Source organism: Parasteatoda tepidariorum, chromosome 5 (genome assembly GCF_982258835.1).
Source record: "Parasteatoda tepidariorum strain Cologne lab strain chromosome 5, Ptep-v5.0, whole genome shotgun sequence".
Taxonomy (NCBI): Eukaryota; Metazoa; Arthropoda; class Arachnida; order Araneae; family Theridiidae; genus Parasteatoda; species Parasteatoda tepidariorum.
This window is the reverse complement of record NC_141759.1, coordinates 65,983,270-66,003,460: the sequence shown is the minus strand read 5'-3', so window position 1 is coordinate 66,003,460 and position 20,191 is coordinate 65,983,270. Positions and strand designations below refer to the sequence as shown.

The 20,191-nt window shown below is 28.3% G+C and overlaps 1 protein-coding gene across 4 annotated transcripts in view; it reads left to right on the top strand.

The window, feature by feature from the left end:
* Positions 1–19,888, top strand: part of LOC107452953 (macoilin-1) — a 63,146-nt gene extending 43,258 nt beyond the window's left edge. For 2 of the 4 annotated variants that reach the window (XM_043049647.3, XM_043049645.3), the window contains exons 7-12: positions 841–1,360; positions 10,010–10,168; positions 10,255–10,434; positions 12,035–12,155; positions 13,671–13,845; positions 17,151–19,888. In XM_043049647.3, coding sequence (XP_042905581.2) covers positions 841–1,360; positions 10,010–10,168; positions 10,255–10,434; positions 12,035–12,155; positions 13,671–13,845; positions 17,151–17,413 — 1,418 coding nt within the window. In that variant the 3' untranslated portion in view covers positions 17,414–19,888. The remainder of the gene's footprint in view (positions 1–840; positions 1,361–10,009; positions 10,169–10,254; positions 10,435–12,034; positions 12,156–13,670; positions 13,846–17,150) is intronic. The other 2 variants (XM_071185300.2, XM_043049646.3) reach the window with 1 other exon arrangement.
* Positions 19,889–20,191: the final 303 nt, after the last annotated feature.

Here is a 20,191-nt window from a genome sequence, read left to right as displayed (position 1 = left end):
TCTTTGAAATATATTATAAAATAGTTTACTGTATAAAATTTAAAAAGAAAAAAAGAATCCCCAATACAAACTTATGTTGTTTTTTTTTCTTTCCTATTTTGAAATTATTTTTTCATTGGCATGGAGAGTACCTGCAAAAAACGAAAATGTATTTTTTCTACTCCAAAGTTATAAAATAAAAATGGTATGAAAGCTTTAAAAGTGATAGGTAAAAAAATGCCATTTTTAAAAAAAAAATAATTCTGGGGAGAAAAAGAAAAAAAGACTAAGATGCAAAATTATCATTACGGTAGAGTGCCGATTATACGAACCAATTAAGACTATGCCCAATCTGGATAATAAAAACTTTAAAAATGGCTATAAAAATATCTATAAGTAATTTCCCTTCACACCTTTACCAGGCCTAGAATTTTGCAATTGTAGTAGTACCTAATTAAACCATATTACAACTGGTGTGTTTAGGTTTTACTTTTTTAAAATTTCTTCGCAACCACTTACTCATTTGAAACTGGGCAGAAATAATGTTAGATAATTTTCAAGGTCACTGAGAGACAAACTTCATTTTTTTTTACCCCTCCCCGATATTCTGAAAATGAACATTTTCAGGATTATTATCATCATCATTATTTTTTTTTTTGATGTAGGTCGGAAAAATGCAGGGTCTGAGAACCATTCGTATAATTGAAAAGCCCAGTAAATCGGCTTTCAGATAATCGGCACTCTAATGTATTTTTATAATCGGCTCTCTAATGTATTTCTACAATTGGCACTCTAATGTATTTTTTTCAATTGTGAATTATACAGTTAAATATTAATATTTATTTATTTAATTTTTTGCAGCTTCCAAAGCAACAGAGGAAATAATCTCTAACGGCCATTGTGTAACAGCAAATCATGGCCATGGAAGAAAAAGCATCTGTAGTGGAAACAATATCAGTAATAGTTCAAATAGTCAAAACAGTTTAACAACACTATCTCTCACAAACAGCGTGGATAGTAAAATCGCATCATACACAGAACTGGACTGTCGTGAATCGCGGAAACACAATACAAACTCCACGGCTGTAGACAAGCACGATTATCAATATATGGAAACACAGCTCATAAAAACTAGTGTAAATGACTTTGATGAGAGTGATGAGAGCTGTGAACGCGAAAAGGGAACTCTTAAGAGCAATGGTGTTGCCTGCTTTGTGACGACTGGCTCGTCCCAAAGTCGTGGGAAACTGAACCATAATAGTGTTAAAGACAATCTATCTACGACAACTCTTCATATGGGGAATTCCAAGAAAAGCCGTAATTCATCTAAAGAAATTATAGCAAACAATTGCAGTTCTCCTAAAGATGATCATACATATAGGTAAGATAATCTTAATTAGGATTCATAGTAACATCTTAAACAGGTTTTGTTTTTGTTGTAGAAATTCTCTCAGAAATCCAGGTTGCTTGTAATACATTAATAGCTGATATGAGGTTTTTAAAAAAAATGAAACCTATGGCCTTGTCTATCAGTGTTAATAAATAAACGTTGGAGTTTTTGATGTTCTGTGGGATGATATTTAAGAGCTCGTTTAGATTAGTCTATGATGAAAATCCACATTGACATGAAAATTTTAAAATTCCCTAGTTGATTGGACTTTTTGGTGAAACTATTAAAACCATTAATTTGTTAGCTTTTACCTTGAACAACTTTTAACTGTCAACTAGTACATATGAGTTTTTATTCAATTTGGAAGTCTATTTCTTTCATTTATTGCATTTAGCATCTCTGTATTTTGATGCTTAAACAATTGCTCTTTCACATATTTTTGTTTCTGTCTCCATTTTTTATTTTAGCTATCTCCTAAATCAATTTTCCACTTTTGGGGCAATAACTATATTTTTTTCCTTATAAATTGTGAGAAGTTGTTATAACATGCATAATATTTTTGCTTATTGTCTTGTCTGTGGGTTTCTAAATTGTTCATGATTGGTTAACAGTAATTTTTTTTTCTTTTTCATTTAGTCATTAAAGATAGTGTTATCAATTTCCTTTCTTTAGTGTTTATTTTTTATCATACAGTTATTTCACTACTAGTATGCTCAGTTATTAAGTTTCAATCATGGTCACAAGTGTGTCACTAGTATACTTTTTTTTTTTCAAATATAGATTTATCTAGTATTTGATACCATCTTGTATTTATAATAGTGCATTTAAGTATTATTTTATTGCTAGTAATATGCATAATTGTTAGTTAAGAAAATTGTTGATAATATGCATTATATTTAACATAATAATTTTTTTAAACTTTTTAATCATAAAAATAAAGTAAATAGTGTTTCTCATTCACACATGATAACTAGAAACAGGACTATTAATGGTTAATTTTTTTTTTAATATATTGGCTTGTATTGTATTAAGATTATTGATGTCCCATTGTTTGTTAAGACACGGTTCACAGAAGATCACCGAAGTCAAGCATCACTGGCTGCGGTCAGTGTGTGGGTGGGAGACCACTTGGATCAGTCTGCGTAGGGACCGAGGGTGTGCAGTATGGGTCCTCGTTAAACTGTTCTACCGTAAAGTGCTCAACTTCGCATGCAGGTCGTTGGGCTACCGAAGCGGGGGTGCTATTCCCTTTGCAGAGGATCAAAATTGTGATGGCTTGTCTTCAGATCATCCTCAGAGATGTTTCCTAGACCGTCGCCAATAGTGTGCAGCTCTAGTGCCACGTAAATTAACTACAACAACAAGATTATTGATTATTCATAGCAAAAAAAAAAAATGTAATTTAACAAAAAAGAATGCTTTATTTTTTTCATCGCATGAATATCATAGTTCAATGTAAGACAACAATATATGTGCATATACTAAACATGTTAAAACAATACCTTACAATAGGGGTTCAGAACTTTGAGTTAAGATCCGCTTGCACAGCAGGTTGAATAATGAATTTATGTATGTTGACTGCAAATATAATAATTTTTTCTATAAACATTATAGTGTTCTAAGCAATAACTTGTTTTATCAGTGAAATTGGTAATAGATTTACATAATATTAATTACTTTTAATTCGTAGAATTTATTCGAAATGAGAAAATAAATTTAATTTTTTCCCCTCCTTTTTATCAAAAATTGATTTATATGAAAAGTAAATATAATTATATAAATATTGGGGAAACATATTGTTTTACCCCCCCCCCTTAAATCACGTATTAGAAAAATTCATTTTAAAATAATTTCTAACAAAATAAAATTAATGTTTACAGGATGAAAGTATAAAATAAATACTTATTTTAACGAGTAATATAAATAAAGTACATCAAAAAGTGATTGATTAAATGCAAGATTTATAACTCACTAGTTTCAATCAAACGTAAATTCAAATTCTTAAGTGAAATTAATTAAACAGGAGGTAGAAAAATAAAAATAACCATAACTACATTAATTCAAATTCAAATTGGAACAGCGCACAAGGCAGCTAAAACCAAATTCAAATCATATAAACTAGTAATAATATAAATTTACTCAAAAATAATTTAAATATAATTTAAATAAAGTTGTGTGTTTACAGAGGAGCACTTCATCAGGGGACACACTGTCTGTAAACACACAGGAGCCTTTCTGTTGTTAGTGGCAAAGCCAAAACTAACAGTGCCCCGAGGCCCCTAATGAAAATACAAGCATAAAGAATAATAATATTATTTAAAGAATAATAGTAATTATTATTATTCTTTATGCTCGTATTTTCATTAGGGGCCTCGGGGCACTGTTAGTTTTGGCTTTGCCACTAACAACAGAAAGGCTCCTGTGTGTTTACAGACAGTGTGTCCCCTGATGAAGTGCTGCTCTGTAAACACACAACTTTATTTAAATTTTATTTAAATTATATTTAAATTATTTTTGAGTAAATTTATATTATTACTAGTTCACTAGTTTCAATATCGTATTAGATGTATTGAGATTTTAAAAGCCAAATGGAAATTAATAGTTATAACTGTAAAAAAAATTTTTTGAATTTTTGATGAAATCTGCTAAAACAAAGCTAGTCAAAAAGTGATTGCTGAAATTCGAAATTGTCATATTGTAATATCATATTAAAAATATAAGGTTCTTTAAAAACTCTGCTGAGTTCAAAAGCAATTACCACCAAAAAAAAAATATCGTTAAGCAACATTAATTTACAATGCAATCTGTGCTGTTTGAGCACGTAAAAAAGTGATGATTCACGAAAGTGATGACATTTTTTATTTAAAAAGAATTTTTTTTATATTGTGTTAAGAGGTTCCTGCGTGCCGTATATCAACAATCTGCAGTTCGCAGGTTGTGCACCCCTACTACAATTTTGTTTCTTGGCTAATAACACTTTTAAAAGTATTTTTTGGTTCTATTTGTAAATACATAATTACGCATTCTTGTTTGTAAATCACAAGTCAAATTTATTTCAATAAAAATTAGAAATTAAATATATAATTAATTAAAAAAGCAATGACTAAACCTAATGTCTAATCAATGTTTAAAATGTCTATAACTTGAATGTTTGTGCACTCTTCATTTTAAAATTATGCTGAACACATTTTTTCAAGACACAAAGTTTAAAAACTGCTGGTTGCTTTCTGGTCGCTGGTTGCATATTAATATTAAGCTAAATGAGTGGTGTTATTTGTATTGGAATTCATTAATTCTTCAGAATATTTGAAATGGACATTTTTCAAAATTTCGGATTTAGAAGCAAAAGTTATTTTTGTAATCATTTGCTTGAGGTAAATGAAATTTTATTAATGCAGTTGCTTGTTATGACCGCTCCTATCATAATGAACCAAAACATGTGAAGTTTTTTTTTTTCATGAATTGTTTCCAGAGTTCTTCCTAGGAATAAACAAAGGCGGGGTGCTTCCTCACAGAAAAGGACGCTTTGAGTTTTGAAAGGGCACTCACTTAACGCCGTAAAAATTTATCAACATGTGTGATTAACTGAATTTGATCCTCAACAATTTTTAAATTACTAAAGGCGTGTTAAAGGACAATCTCTGTGCATAAATTTTTTTCTCAAAAAAATGAATAAATAAATAAACTAAAAGAAATGATTAATTGTTAAGCAACTTGAAAGCTTTCTATAATTCAAACTGAAAATTGTGAGAAAATGAACATGAGATTTTTTTTTCGATTTAAAAAAACCTTTTTATTTCAAAATAGTTTTTTAAAATTTAAAATAAATAAAAAAGTTTATTAATTTACCCCCCCCCCCCCTCCCAAATATATACTTATGAAATTTAACTTGTTAAAAATAATCCTAACCAAGTAAATGTTTGTAATAATAATCAGATTTAAACCTATAAATACAGATAATTTTACCAGTGTGTAATTATTGTTTTAATGGTGAATTAATATTTTTAAAATGTAATATGAATAAAAAGGTGGTGTTTTAAGGCTTATTTTTACAAAAAAGACCCAAGATACTGGATCAGTGGCTGATCCAGTGGTCAATGGATTCACTGGATCAAATGGCTCACTTGACCGGTTTAAACATCTGAATAATTTGGCATAATTTGGAATATTTGGTAAATCTTGAAATGTCAGCAAAACCATCTTTATTGAAAATTATTCTGCAAGAGATGTTTTTAATGTAAATGAAATTGGTTTATTTTTTAATCTACCTTTATTAACAGTTTGTTTAGGTTCTACATAAAAAATTAAAAAAATTATTCATGGAAGTTTAGATGACTTTTTCTATTTTGAAAATTCTAACTATTTTTTTAAAAGTCTTAGAAAATTGATTTGATATTTTATTTATTCATCATGAACATAATGTTGTAGTAGTTAGAGATTTTTGAAATAATTTGTTTAAAAGTTATATGTTCAACAGAGAAGTTTGCAACAGAAATGGTTTTTTTAAGTAATGGCTACTATCGAAACAAAAATTTTCAATTAATAAACAGTGTGATTGAAAGTGTACTATATCAAGAAATTAGAAAGGTAAAAAAACTTTTTAAGGAGGACATTAACAAAAAAAGGCTAGTCTTTCAAAATGAGCGGCAAGTCAAAAAATGTTGAAAACTTATTGTCTAAATGTTGTATAATTAAACTAAGAGTGATTTATCCCTCTTGTTTGTCAATTAATGTGAAAATGTTATACTTAAGCATTCATTATACAATTATGGCATTAGTATCATTTTAAAAAATAAATATATCTTTTTTTTATTTATTAAATCAATATAAATTTTAATATGAAATGAGAATGATGTATACATTTTATATTTAAGGTTAAATACTTTTTTCAATTAAAAAATAAAACATGAAAATGAAACAAAATATATACACACAGAGAAATGAAAGCATCTTTTAAAACCAATGATTATAAAATACGGAATAAAATACTTCGTAAGAATATGATGGAAGTAAAAGAATATTCTTTTTAACTGTAAACTGCATTAAGTAAAATTTTACTTACTTTAAAAATATTTCAAATTTTCATTTCTCAAAAACTATTCAATCATTTTGTTAATTAAAATGTCATAGTTTAAAATGGAACTAAAATTTGTGTACGAGAATTATTACGATACTTTTTATAAGGTCTTAATATTCGAGATAACTTTATAAGGTCTTAAAATTTGAGAATTATTCAGACCTTATAAAGTTATTTTATTAAAAAAAATCTACTTTAACAAATTTTAGTTAATTACTAATAAGCGGGAATATTAACTGATTTATTTGAAGTGCTTATAAAACAACAGTTACTCTGTTCTGAATTTAGTAATTCTGAAATTAAAAGTAGTATTTGATTCTTTTGGAAGAAAATTTGCCTTTGTTATACTTATATATGCATTGCTATACATTTATACTTTTAATAGTATGTAATTTGCTTTTTTAAATGTAGTATTGTGCCATAAAAATGTCCCGATTTTTTTAAAAAATATTTTGAAAAGAAATTTTTCAGAATTTTGACTTGGGCTCACAATCACCCCTGTATGTACTAATATTCCAGGGTTCCCGCGGCCTTGAAAAAACCTTGAAAAGTACTTGAATTTCATTTTGATTTTCAAGGGCCCCTAGAAGTACTTGAAAATTATATTAAATCCTTGAAAAATTTGAAATTACCTTGAAAAGTATCGAAAACAACCCTATTTCCGGCATTTCTGTGCTTAAATTTTTGACGCACATAAGTGTGAGAGAATGACTTTCCCGTCTTTCAGATGATGACACGTACTGTTTGATTTTAGGATTTTATGTATGTTTGGCTGATTTTAGGAATTTTAAATATTGGGAAGTGCGCCAGATTCTGACAAAATCTCTATTCTTATTCAGGCGATTTTAATATCGATCTTCGTATTAGACTGATTTAAAAGTTATGTGTTGCAATTCGTTTTCGCGTGATTCAACGACCCTACTCGTAATTCCCATTAAAGCAATTTAAAAATATAATATTGCGATTTGTACTTAAGTGTTTTTAACCCCAATATCGCAATTAGTTTTTCCGCGAGTTTAAAATCCAATGTCGCTATTCGTATTCACACATTTTGCAATATCAAACATCGATGTTGTAATATCAAACATTGATTTTCGTATTTATACGCGATTTGAAAACTACTCGTTGCAATTCGTATTCACAAGACCATGTCAAGTGCATATGATCGATGCTACTGAAAAAAAGTTAATTCAAGTATGAGTGGTTAATTAAAACAGTCAACATGACCAAAATTGTTAGTAAGAATCTATCAGAAGGTATTGAGGTGAAAGTTGGCAACTGTTTCAATCTAAAATGGTTGACCGGTAATAAATTTAAAATGATAATTAAACCGCAACATCCAATAATTGATTAATTTTCTTAAATAGAAAAGTGGTCAAAATTTCAAAATTATATTTAGGAACAATTTAAATTTCACTGTCTAAATGCTTCTGCCTCTTTCAATATTAAATAAAAATCTCCCGGCAGAGTTGTTTTTAAATATCCAATTGATGTCACAGTATTATATAGAACAGTAGTTTCCAACTGGCGGCCCGCGGAGCTTTTTTTTGTGGCCCACGGTGCTTTTTTTTGTGACCCGCGGACTAAAATATATTAATTGTCATTTTTTGCAGAAAATTTTAGTAAAAAATCTGTATGGGTTTAAAATACTTTTGTTGTTAATAAAAACCTCATTTCTTCGTTTCTGTGAAATTTAACATACCAACGGTGCAAAGAAATTTATTTCTCAGGTTTTGCATCCAAGAAAATATTTATTCAAATACAAAAATGATCGTGTATGCTGCTCTTTTTTATTAATTTTTTTTTTTTTTTTTGTATTTTGTGAATATAATTTAGCATGTGTGTATCAGAAATTTTCTCGAAGAAATTCTGCGGTTTAACTTTTTGGAACCACTCATTTTGGAGGAAAATATTTACACACACATTTGTAAATTTAAAATGTAAATATCTAATATCTGGTGGTTGCAGCAGACAAACCTCAATTTTCTCATTGAACATTTTGTGTGCTACTATGTCAGTTTTAATACCAACCTTTTTAAAGTTTTATATCTTAACAATTAGATATCTGTTGCACATTAATTGTTTAATATATAGGTGAACATTAAAGTTATTGTAGCCCGAATTTTTTAATATGCAATTAAATATTTTTACAAATCTACTTCTTATTTTAATTTGTAATTCAATACTTTTATTTTGTACAACTTGGTAAAAATCTGACAGTAATATTTAATGTTCCCTCAAACAAAAAAAAAAAGAGTCCTACATGAAATTTTAATAAAGTTGCGGCCCGCCATTCAATTTTTGTTTTTAATTGTGGCCCCCAGCCTCATGTAAACCCCACCCCCTCCTCTGCCCGAATCTTTGCTTATTCAGAGGTTGTATACCTAGCTTAAAATGGGCCTTATGCAAAATTCAAATCTGACGTTTTTATGCATCATGAATTTTATTCTAATCACCCTTGCTTTTTTTATACTTGGATCACTTTCCGAAATCAAGAGAGAGCAATGGAAGTCTTAATTTTCAGTACTGCTATTATCGTCTAACATTTATCGTCAACTAACTATTATCGTCAAAACATTTTAGTTTAAAATGTTAAATTTTAGTCTATCTTTTACTAAAATTTAAGTCCTTGAGAATTTTATAATAAGTCTTAAAAAGTCCTTGAAAAGCACTTGAATTTTATTTTTAAAGTAGAGCATGAACCCTGTATTCACTAATATCATTAACTAGATTCCTTAATTAAGTTTTATGTTTTTGGAATTTGGCTGAAATTAAACATTCCAACTTGCACTTAGCAAAATTTTTACAAACCTATCAAAACTTTAATCCATTGACTAAAAAACAGGTGTTGGCAAACTATATTTTTTAAAGTAGTCTATAAGTTATAAAGTTAGTAATTAAACTGATATTGTCCCGAGTTTTTAATATTTTAATTCTTAGTTTTATTTGTAAAACTAAAGTTTCATTATTCTTTGATATATTGAATATTTTTCATGTGCTATATTTGTTGACTTATTGATCTTCATTCATATATCAATTTATCTAGTTAAAAGTTTAAAAAAACACTATAATATAATAAGCATTATATAGTATTGAATTTGTTATTTAAACTCTGTTAATCAAATATATTCGAAGTTAATATGTTGGGCGCAAAATCTTCTCAATTGTTTTCCAAGTCCTTTACAAATAAAGAAATATATTGCAAATTTTTTCTTTCTTTTCTAAATTTCACTAGGCAATATCTCTTTTTTAAAACATAAATGTCTTTTACTTTGTTTTTGTGATGTCTTTTTTTTCTTCATGACAATTGCCGTATCTCCATTTGCCGATCAATGGTAATTCATGTTTGTCAGCATATATTGATAGAATGTACGAAATGGAATAATCAAAAATGAATTCTACTGATTTTGATTTTACAGCTTAATGTTTTTTTCTGATGCAGAACATGTTACAAAATTACATCGTTGGGACAAATGAGTTATTTTTTTTATATACATTAATTTTTGCCATTCAAGCTCGATATTAAAATTTAAAAAGTATTTATTCTTTTATTCTGTTGATAGACTTGAAGCTGATATAAAGAGGCTGAAATCTGATCTGCAAACGAGTAGGCAGTCGGAACAAGACCTCAGAAGTCAGATTCATAGCATTTCTGTTGGTGAACGTTCTGTAAAAACTGAACTTTTGCAGTTGCAGCAAGATAATGAAACTCTTAATCATAAGTAAGTATCGTTTTTATTTTAAAAGCATTATTAGGTTTCTTTAAATTAAATATTTGATTTCTTTTTATTAATGCTTTCAATTGTAGATTGCATAGTCTTGCTGCAGCTCGACAACAAGACAAGCAGACAATTTCTTCGCTTGAAAAACGACTGCAAGAGGAAAGAAAGATGAGAACACTATGTGAAAGCCAACTTGCAGCTGAAAGAAAAGCAAAGAAAGCTGAAGAAGCTGCGGCAGCCCGTGCGGTTGCAATGGCATCTGCAAGGTACATTAGTTTAGAAACTAATATGTTATATCGTTGAGAAATGAATAAACATTATATTTAGTAGCTAAAAAAAACTATATAGAGCTAATGAACTCTCATGTCATGCAAATAAGTTATTTTCACTGTATCCATGTATAGTGCTTGGATTGTGTGGTATTTAGTTATCCATTACTGAAATGTTATTCATTAACTAAACTCTTTAGGTTATAATTCAGTAAATTTATAATTCAATGAATTAGTCACAAAATTTTAAATACGAATTAACAGGGTGCATAGTGTTTTTAAAAAGTGCTTAAAGGTGCTTATTTTTGTTTTTAAAAGCCCTTAAAGGTGCTTTTTTCATTAGGTGTTTTTTAAATGTACTTAATTTTCCCTTTTCCAAAATGAGATTTTTCCTTTGCCATGTTTATTTTTGCCACGAGTTATGCAAAAAGACACTGTTCACATTGTTCTATTCAACGTTTTCACAATTAATTCAACCCCAATCTATATCTGCATACCATCAGTCTGTAGCGTATGAAAACGCTGTTCGTTTTACATGATTCAAAATTTCGTGATTTTTGACAATTGTCAAAAACTATGCCAAAATTTTTTTTTAGGTGCTTGAAAATATTTTTAAGTGCTTGAAAAGCGCTTATTTTTTTGTTGAAAAAATTTGGCTACTCAACCTGATTAAAGCTATCTTATATGTAAAATTAACTATAATTAATATTCCTCTTAAATGATTACAAAATATCAACTTTTGCAATTTGATCCTTTTAAGAAAGAATACCTGCTGGGAAAGAAGATGACTAAGAATGTATTTGCATGTCATCTGTTCGCTCCACTTGCTGGTGGCTTTTTTTCTTTCCAAGTTTCCTTGGGTTCTTTTCTTCAAACACTTGTGAGCCATACACATCAACACTTTTAAGTCAGGCAAGCCAAAAGCTTGCTGACTTAACAAAACTGACTAATCTTGAATTCTGAATTGATGCAGAAAGTAAATATATGCATGTCACATCTTGTTTAAGCCTTGTGCTTTTATTGAAATAAGTGTTAAAGGTACTTATCATTTTCAGGGAGTCTTAAAACTAATTGCCACAATACTTATATATGTATAGTACCTATTACAAGATTACTTACAGTACATTTTACCACAATTAAGCATGAATAATAGTTCGGTATGTTTCTTGCATCTCCCTGAAACAGCTTGACACTGTACTAATGCAATGAATTTTCAATTATTCAGGAAATTGGAGGGCATGGCGATTGGGAATAAACAAATTTCTCAGATTTAACCTTTTATAAAGTGATTGTTGCCCTTCTTTATCTACTGTTATCATTATATCAAATGTTAAATTTTGTGGAGTTTATTCTTGATTGAAGAGTCACACGGAAAAGTCAACAAAAACACATAATTTTTCTGCATACATACTAAATTAAACAAAAATATGCGAAAATTCAATTTTAAATACATACGCTTATTACCTAATAAATTTATCATTATTTGGATTATTCATATATAATTAAATCGATAAAACTTTCTTTCTGATAGCTAAAATGTATACTTTAGCTTGTGTCTTTTTAAATGTATGTATGATCCAATTTTTTCTTAATTTAGAACGGAATGCACAGAAAATTGTAAATCTCGACGAAGGGAACTAGAAAATGAAACAAAACAGCTACGGCGAGATTTAAAGCTTCGGGAGGAAAAACTCCAGCAGTTGGAAAGACAAGCACAGGTGAGAAATGTTTTAGTTGCATATTCAGAGCTATTTTCTTTTAATTATCATTAGGAAGATAATTTTAATTTTATATTTTAAATATATGTTATATAATTTTAGCTTAACTTAAAGCTGATCTAATTATTGAGAAAACTGCAGGAAGGTTCTTATATCAAGTGTATTTTACTGTGCCTCTAAAAATAAATTAAACATCCTGAATAACTTATCAGGGGTCTGTCTAGGTTTTTCTGAGAGGTACCTATTTTGTGAAAATTTAGACATAATTTGTGAAAAATTTAAAATTATATTAAAAAATCAACACAAAAATATGGATTTATCGTTTCTTAAGGGATACAAAAACAAAATTTTAAGAAAAAGTATTTTGTGAAACTACCGTTTTTCCTTAAGTTGAATTTGTGAAGGTACCGCTAAACGGTAGTAAATTCGGGCTGGACAGACCCCTGCTTATGATCAGATTTTTTAGGACTCCATCTTAATTGCTTGGGGAAGTGTCCTCAAATATGTTAATTAGTTAGAACAGATGATATTTTAAGATATTTAAGTTACAAAATCAGACACTAATACCATTTTCTCTAAATAAACAAAGCTTTTTCTTGATGGATTGATTTCTGACCCCAAAATATAGGGGGTAGCTACAGTCTGGGACATGAGGTCCTAATAATTTGGCCTAGAGAGTAGTTGAAAATTTGGACCCCTTAATAATAATTTTACTTTTCGCAAATTTCGCCACATCTTGTAAACTTTTTAGGAAAAATAAAAACATTTTGCATGCATTCATAAAATGTAATGTGTCCATGTAAAAAAAAATCATTTATTATTTAGTATTGTTTTTTATTTAATAGTAAAAAAAAATTTTTTTTAATTGCAAGGTGTAAAATTTCAGGCATGTCATTATTCCGATAATTTGGGGGATTTATATTACGACAAAATTTAATTGGAATTTCACTAAACTAAAATTTAAATTTCAATCTTGTTGATGAGACATTAAATCCAGCCTTACAAACATCCTCCTTATTTTCTTCCTAAGTTCTTATTCACAAGCAATAACAACTTTTTTTACGCAGATTTATTAGAGAATAACACAACTTTAGATAAACTTCGAAATTCCATAATACTCTAAATTTAAGGAAGGCACATTCAAAATTATAAAATTGATAATCTAAAGAACTAATTCAGAAATGGTAAGCATTGAAAAGATTGTTCGCTAGAAAAATGGCCTTAATTTAAACTTAAATTTTAATGAGTAGCAATTTTGTTGCAAATTCTGATTTGGGACAAGAATTATTTAATTAATCTGATAAATTTGCCACTTTTTTGATTGTTTGCTTGGCTACAATTAGATCGAATTAATTTTTATTATATTATGACATTGAAATTTGAAATTGTGCATTTCTATATATATATATATATATATTGCACACTTTACAAAACCATTATAGTGAATTATTTGTGTTTAAAGTTTTATAACTTGTATACTGACATCAGCTGTGATATGCGAGTATTTATTTTCAGTCTTTGTCCTCATACCAGGAAAACATCGGAAGTACGCAAGCTTTGGTTTCTGCTCTGAATGCTATGGAAGAGAAAAATGCTCGTCTTGAAACTAGTCTTAGTGCAGAGACAAGACTGAAATTAGATCTCTTCTCAGCATTAGGAGAAGCTAAGCGTCAGCTGGAAATCGCACAAGGTAAGTTATTTCGCAGTGTCCTTTTTATTCTTGTAACAAAGCTGTGCAGGATCTCCTATTAATGTTAACACTTAAAATACACATAATACACAGTATCTTTTGTATATTACTTCATAAAAAGTGGTCTATATATGAAAAACAGTTATGTAAAAAAAGAACTAGTAGTAATTTGTTTACACGAAATCGATATTTCTTACAATTATGTAACCCCTTTAAAAATGCACTGTGCTAGGACTTCTATATTAATATATTATGATAGACAGAATTAAATTGTTTCTGTGAAATAATACCTAATTATGAAATAAGCCATTATTTTTTTTATTTATTTATTTATTTATTTTTGAAAAAAGGAACTGTACTTTTACAAGAATACTAAACGCAAATGGATTTAAGGCTATTCAAATCTTAAGGTGTACGATTAACTGTTCTCTGATCTTAAAGTGTAGCTAAAATATAAAAACTCTTTGAGAAATTTTGTGAATGATCTTGTCAAATAAAGAAAACCAGATGTAAACAAATACAAAATAATTTAACTGCCATTAGCTGCAAAGCATTTTCAATGGTTGTACAGATGTTAAAAACTGTCTTTGAACTCTATTTTGATATATCCTGAAGCAGGGTTGGGGTTTAGGACGTAATAAACTGGTTTTGGACAGGACACGTGGGTTTTACTGTCTTAAACTGGGTAAAACTGTCCTAAATTGGGTAAAACTGTCTTAAAGTGTCCAAAACCTTGAACTTTGGTAAAAGGTAAAAATTCTATAGGTGTAACCATTGTACACATAATAATTACATGTATCAATAAATATTTGATATTTTTTATACAATTTACTATAACTTATTAAAAGAAAATAATATAATATAATAGGAAAAGGTTTATAATTTTTGAAGCTCCACAATTCATTGAACAACAAAAGTGAATATCTAATCCTTTAAATATAAATATGCTTTTAATACTGATAAATAATATTTTTGCATAAGGATAAATATGGCAATATTAAGAATTAATAATTTTTCTTAAAAAAAAATACTAAATTTGTTCAAAAATTAACCTTTTATTTTTCGCAATATTTTCTTTAAAAAATTTTATAATTTATGCATTACAGGATGATAAAAAAAGAGATCTATTTTATAAAAAATTGTTTTTAAATATAAATATATTAGTTTAAATTGAAAATACAAAATAACTGAAAAATGTATTTAACAGTTTTGAAGGGCATAACATCAGTTTCAGTTACTGACACTGGTGATGTATCACCACTATGCTAAAAGAATTGAACATGAATGAAATAAAAGTATTCTTGAATAGTAGACTATAGATAAATAAACCTGTTTATGACGAACCACTTAGTCCCTAATATTTTAACCTGTATGGCAAGGCCAAACTTCAGTTATGTACTATTGAATGAGAGGAACAATTGAACTTGATTACTAATTAATCTTCCTTTGTTTAAATTGAAGAGTCAAACAGTATTAATAAAACATTATACTTTTAAAAACAAATATTTTCTAGTATATTTAATTATCAACATGTTATTAGTTCTATGTTTATTTTACCTCTTAAATATTGTTCATATAAAATTGTGACATAATTTGATTAAAAGGGTTTTGGACAGTTTTGAACAGGACGGTTTAAACCAGGGTTTAAACCGTGGATTAATCCATTCTGTCCTAAACCTTGCCAACCCTGTTCTGAAGTATAAGGCACTATTAGCTGTCCAGTTGCGGTTTGCGAGCTTGACTGTGAAGTTAATGGGTGGGTACGAATCTGCTCAGAGTATGGACGTTTCTCTGTGTTTTTGATTTTCGTTTTTTAAAAGTCCTTAAAGGTGCGTTTTTCATTGGGTGTTTTTAAAAAGTTCTTAATTTTCTGTTTTCTAAAATGAGATTTTTTCTTTATCATGTCGATTTTTGCAACAAATTAAAAGCATCGTTTTCACATTGTTCTGTTCAACGTTTTCACAATTCATTCAACCGCAATCTATTTCCGCATACTGTAGGTTCCTAACGAATGAAAGGAGCAATCTTTTTACATGTTACTTGCAGATCTGCATGTACATAAACTGAGCTGGGCTGGGTGGTAAGAATTCCTGCACTCTCATGGGGACCAACTAAACATTGTCAATTTTTTGTCTATAACAATAAAAGGAAATTTTTTTCTCTTGTTAATTTCAAAGTTGGTGAAGGGTCTTCGTCGCTGGCTAGCTAATGGGCCTCCTCCTCAGTTCCATGATTCTTGAGCTTGACTTGGGGATCATTCACTAATAACATATTTTCATGTTAGTCTCCAGAGCAATAAAGAATCACAAAGCTTTATCTCCTCGAAATTTAATAAATGTAAGAATCAATTGAGATTTATCATAAGACTTATTTAAGAGACCATCCACTAATTGCATAAAAATTTAATAAAATACATTAAAAATTTAATCTTTTTAATGTATTTTATTACGTTTTATTATATTTTTAAATTTTTCAGTATTCTTCAATTGTTATATGAAAAAAACTCAATAATATTTAGAGACAAGTGAAGGGGCTTTCATTGTATTAAATGCAGCAAAAAATCATCTATTTTTCAGATTTGTCATTCCAAAAAAATTTAATTCATATGTTAATGATTTGATTTTAAAACAATTGAAATAAAAAATTCAATTAACTCAGATTTGTTAAATATTATAAGTGTAGGGACCATGTACTTCTGACAAAAATGTTTGGCTTCAATACTAATTTAATTTACATTTGAAAATTATTTAAATATTTTTAATCATTTCAATAAAGAAATTCTAAACCAAGTAACAAGTTGTAATAAAAATCTATTAGGGGCCATTTATTAATATACTTAGGTAATGTGAATTTATTAGTTTATACCTATTTTGCTTAATTCTTTACATATCTTTATAAATTCTGTATGATTAATAATATTTTATAAATAATGTTTATTAACGTTTATTATATTTTATAAATAATGTTTATTAATGTTAGTGTTTATTATATTTTATAAATAACGTTAACATCTTTTATAGATAATGCTTATTTAAATCTAAAAAACACGCTCTATAACCTTTTTTATATAATAGTTTTTCTTTGTCTCTCCAATGAGACTTGAAATGGAGTTGTTCCCTGTTTTATTAATCTTGTCTTGGAGTGTTGTCAACTGAAGTCTTGGCTTGAGCTCATATGTAATCTCTCCCTCAAATTTTTGTGTTTGAAATATTGTTTCATTGCTGAAGTTATCTTTTGTTTTTGTAGTTGTTCACTACTTCAAGTTTTCTTAAAGAATAAAAATGTATTATTTAACTTTTTCACAGCTCTGCTGGCACAGAAGGACAAAGAAATTGACGAACTAAAATCCAAGATTGCCGAAGTAATGGCTGTAATGCCTGTTACATCCAGTCCTAACTGTTATTCCCCTAATCAACCAGCCATCAGTCTCGCCTCTGGAATAGTTTCCTCTCTCCTGTACTCTCCCAAGTACATGGGTGAGGAAAAAGTCGCCAAATCTAATCTGGATCCTAACGCTTCCGTGTATACACCGAAAGTCTCACGCCTCACCTCTGAATCGGAAATCTAAAACGACCACCAAGACAAACTGGTTTGGAAGAACTCATTCTATGAAAATTAAAATTAATTAATTAATAAAGAAAAGGACTTTTTTTTCCTCCTCCAATGGCTGTTGTACTTCATTTTTGATGAAAATTTCAAACGAACTTTGTTTAAAAATTTCAAAAAAAAATTTGAAAATCTCTTCAACTGTTTTACTGACGTTTTAAACAAAGAAAAAAAAAATTTTTTTTTTTTGTGTCTATGTTTGAGCTTGAACGACTGTGTGTAGCTTATGCAATTTTATATTTTTTTCCCACTTGAAATTTATGATAAATTTAAATCGCTGTGATTTTCACCCATTTTCCTTAAAATCTACTCAATAGATAAAAATTGAATAAATGATTTTTTTTAATAAAAAGACCACCCACATAAGCTATGTTTTTGTGTGGTGTAAATCTGCAATGCCAATTTTCTGTTCCCCTTTGCACATATGCTCAAATTTTATCAATCTCCCTACCCTTTTATCCTTTATATGCTAGTAGCATAGCTGCCAACTTTGGATACTATTGATATTCATGTTAGAATGTTTTCGTAAACTGTTTATTTTTATTGCAATAATCTGCAATTAGCAGAGTAACTTTCTTGAATTAAATGCTTTTAAGGCAATGATTTTGAATTTAAAATCTTGAGTTGAAATTATCAATTGAAATTTTCTCAAATTTTAGTTTATCTTAAGTGAAATCTTTTACTGGAAAAATTTTGTGTTAAAAATACTTGAGATATTAGTCGTGGAATTATAAGATAATTTCCTCCTGAGAAGAATTTGTAATTAAAAACTCTTTTGGTAAATAATTATTTGGGGTAAGTGCCATACTAAAAAGAAATTTTAACTAAAAATTCTTTTGAGATTTTAGTAAAGAAGTTGCAATAAATAAGTTCCAAATTAAAAAGAATTTTTAATTAAAAATGTTAATAAAGGAATCGGTGTAAATTCCGTGCTGAAATGTCATTTTTGTTTAAAATGCTGTTAAGATTTTAGTATAAGAACTATCATATGTAAACTTCATACTAAAAAAAATTTATTACGATATATAAAAATTTCAGTCTTAAATTGCTGTCTACATCAATATTTTGGAAATTATGCCCTTAATGTTAATTTTTTTTTATTGTTAAATGTAAAAATTTTAAAAATCTGAAATATTTTTAAAAAGGCTTTTAAATTTGTTTTATTCTAACTATTTGTAAATTTAAATTCTAGCTTTTATAAAATAACATTGCAATGTTTGAAGTAAATCTAAAAATGTATTAAAAACAGTTTAAATGTTTTATATTTGTCCGTGTATGCATATTTCGGTCAAATCTGAAATTGAATTATTTTACACTTTCCCTAAACATTGTATGGAAGGCCTGTAAACTATTCATTGGTCCTTCTGTAAAATGCTTAGGTGTAGTGTGAAATATTAATAATTTCATACTTGGCCTGTCGATATCAGGCATTCTATATAATGTTGGATTTCATACACCGACAGTAACATATTCTTTATATTTTTTACCAGTAAACATTTTGTCACTGGGAAACTGAATTTAACAAACTGAGTAATAAATCGATGTTAAACTGTGATTTAGTTTTGTGTAAAAATCCTTGTCAATTTATATTGTTTAATCAAATGTTTTGTAAAAATTACAATTTAGATTTGATTGATTCTTCCCAAGTTAGCAGTTATGAAGTAGCTTTTCTTTTCAAAACTGGATAAAGACATTAAACTGATTTTTATCACTCTTTATAGATCTGTCAAAACTTATAATCAAACCCAGTGAAATAATAATTTTTTTCCCCTTCTTAAGCCTGTGTTTTATTTTTCCAATTGAGATTTGGAATTTGTTATTTATTTTTTAATCACCTGTAGAGAGAGAGAGAGTTACCGAGTGACAGCACAGCAACCTAGTCTTTATTTGGAACTTTTTATTTTAATTATGTCTTGCAAGATTGCACAATATTCTATTATGTTCTTGTTTTATTTTTTTTTTTAATTAAAAAGGCAAATCAATGAAACAAATTGATTTTTCCACTAATTATTTCACTGGGTGTCTTGTAACTGTTTGTATATGCTAGTAGCACATTTTTGTGTGATTGCTCAGTGGAACATTCTGAAAGATTTTATTATTATTTTTTAATATTATTAGCAGATGAGGATACAAAAAAAAATGAATTATGAAAAGTATCTTTCCTTTTTATTTTTATTTTGGACACCTGGGTGGTCCTGGCTTCTCTTTATTTGCTCATAATTTTGCTAAATAATGTAGCCCCTTTAAAACATTTTTTTTTACATGTCATTTGCCATCTGTATTTGTCATTTGTTTTTAATTTTTGCAGTGATTAACTGTGAAAATGTAATGCAGCGAGATGAAGTGAGCTTTTTCAGTTGATGTACCACTGTGCAGTGGAGTTCATTAGACATGAATGTATGGATAATTAAAGGAAAAGTCTTTCATTGAAAACCTATTCTGTTTGTTATTTTTCATTTGTCTAGACACACATCGAATCACAAAAATTTGCACATAACAGTAGATTCATTGCAATCATCTTAACGTTCCAAGACTTATTCTTAACGGTTCGAGGGGTGACCTCATTTTCTAATTAATTTGTGCAGACGACAATTATCATTTACTTTACTTAATAAATAATCAAAAAATATTTAATTATAAAATAGACAAATTTTTACATTTTAAAGAATGTAATATTATCTGGCAAAATACCTAACTTTGTCAATTAGTTTGTAAAAAATCTGATTTTAAATATACCAAC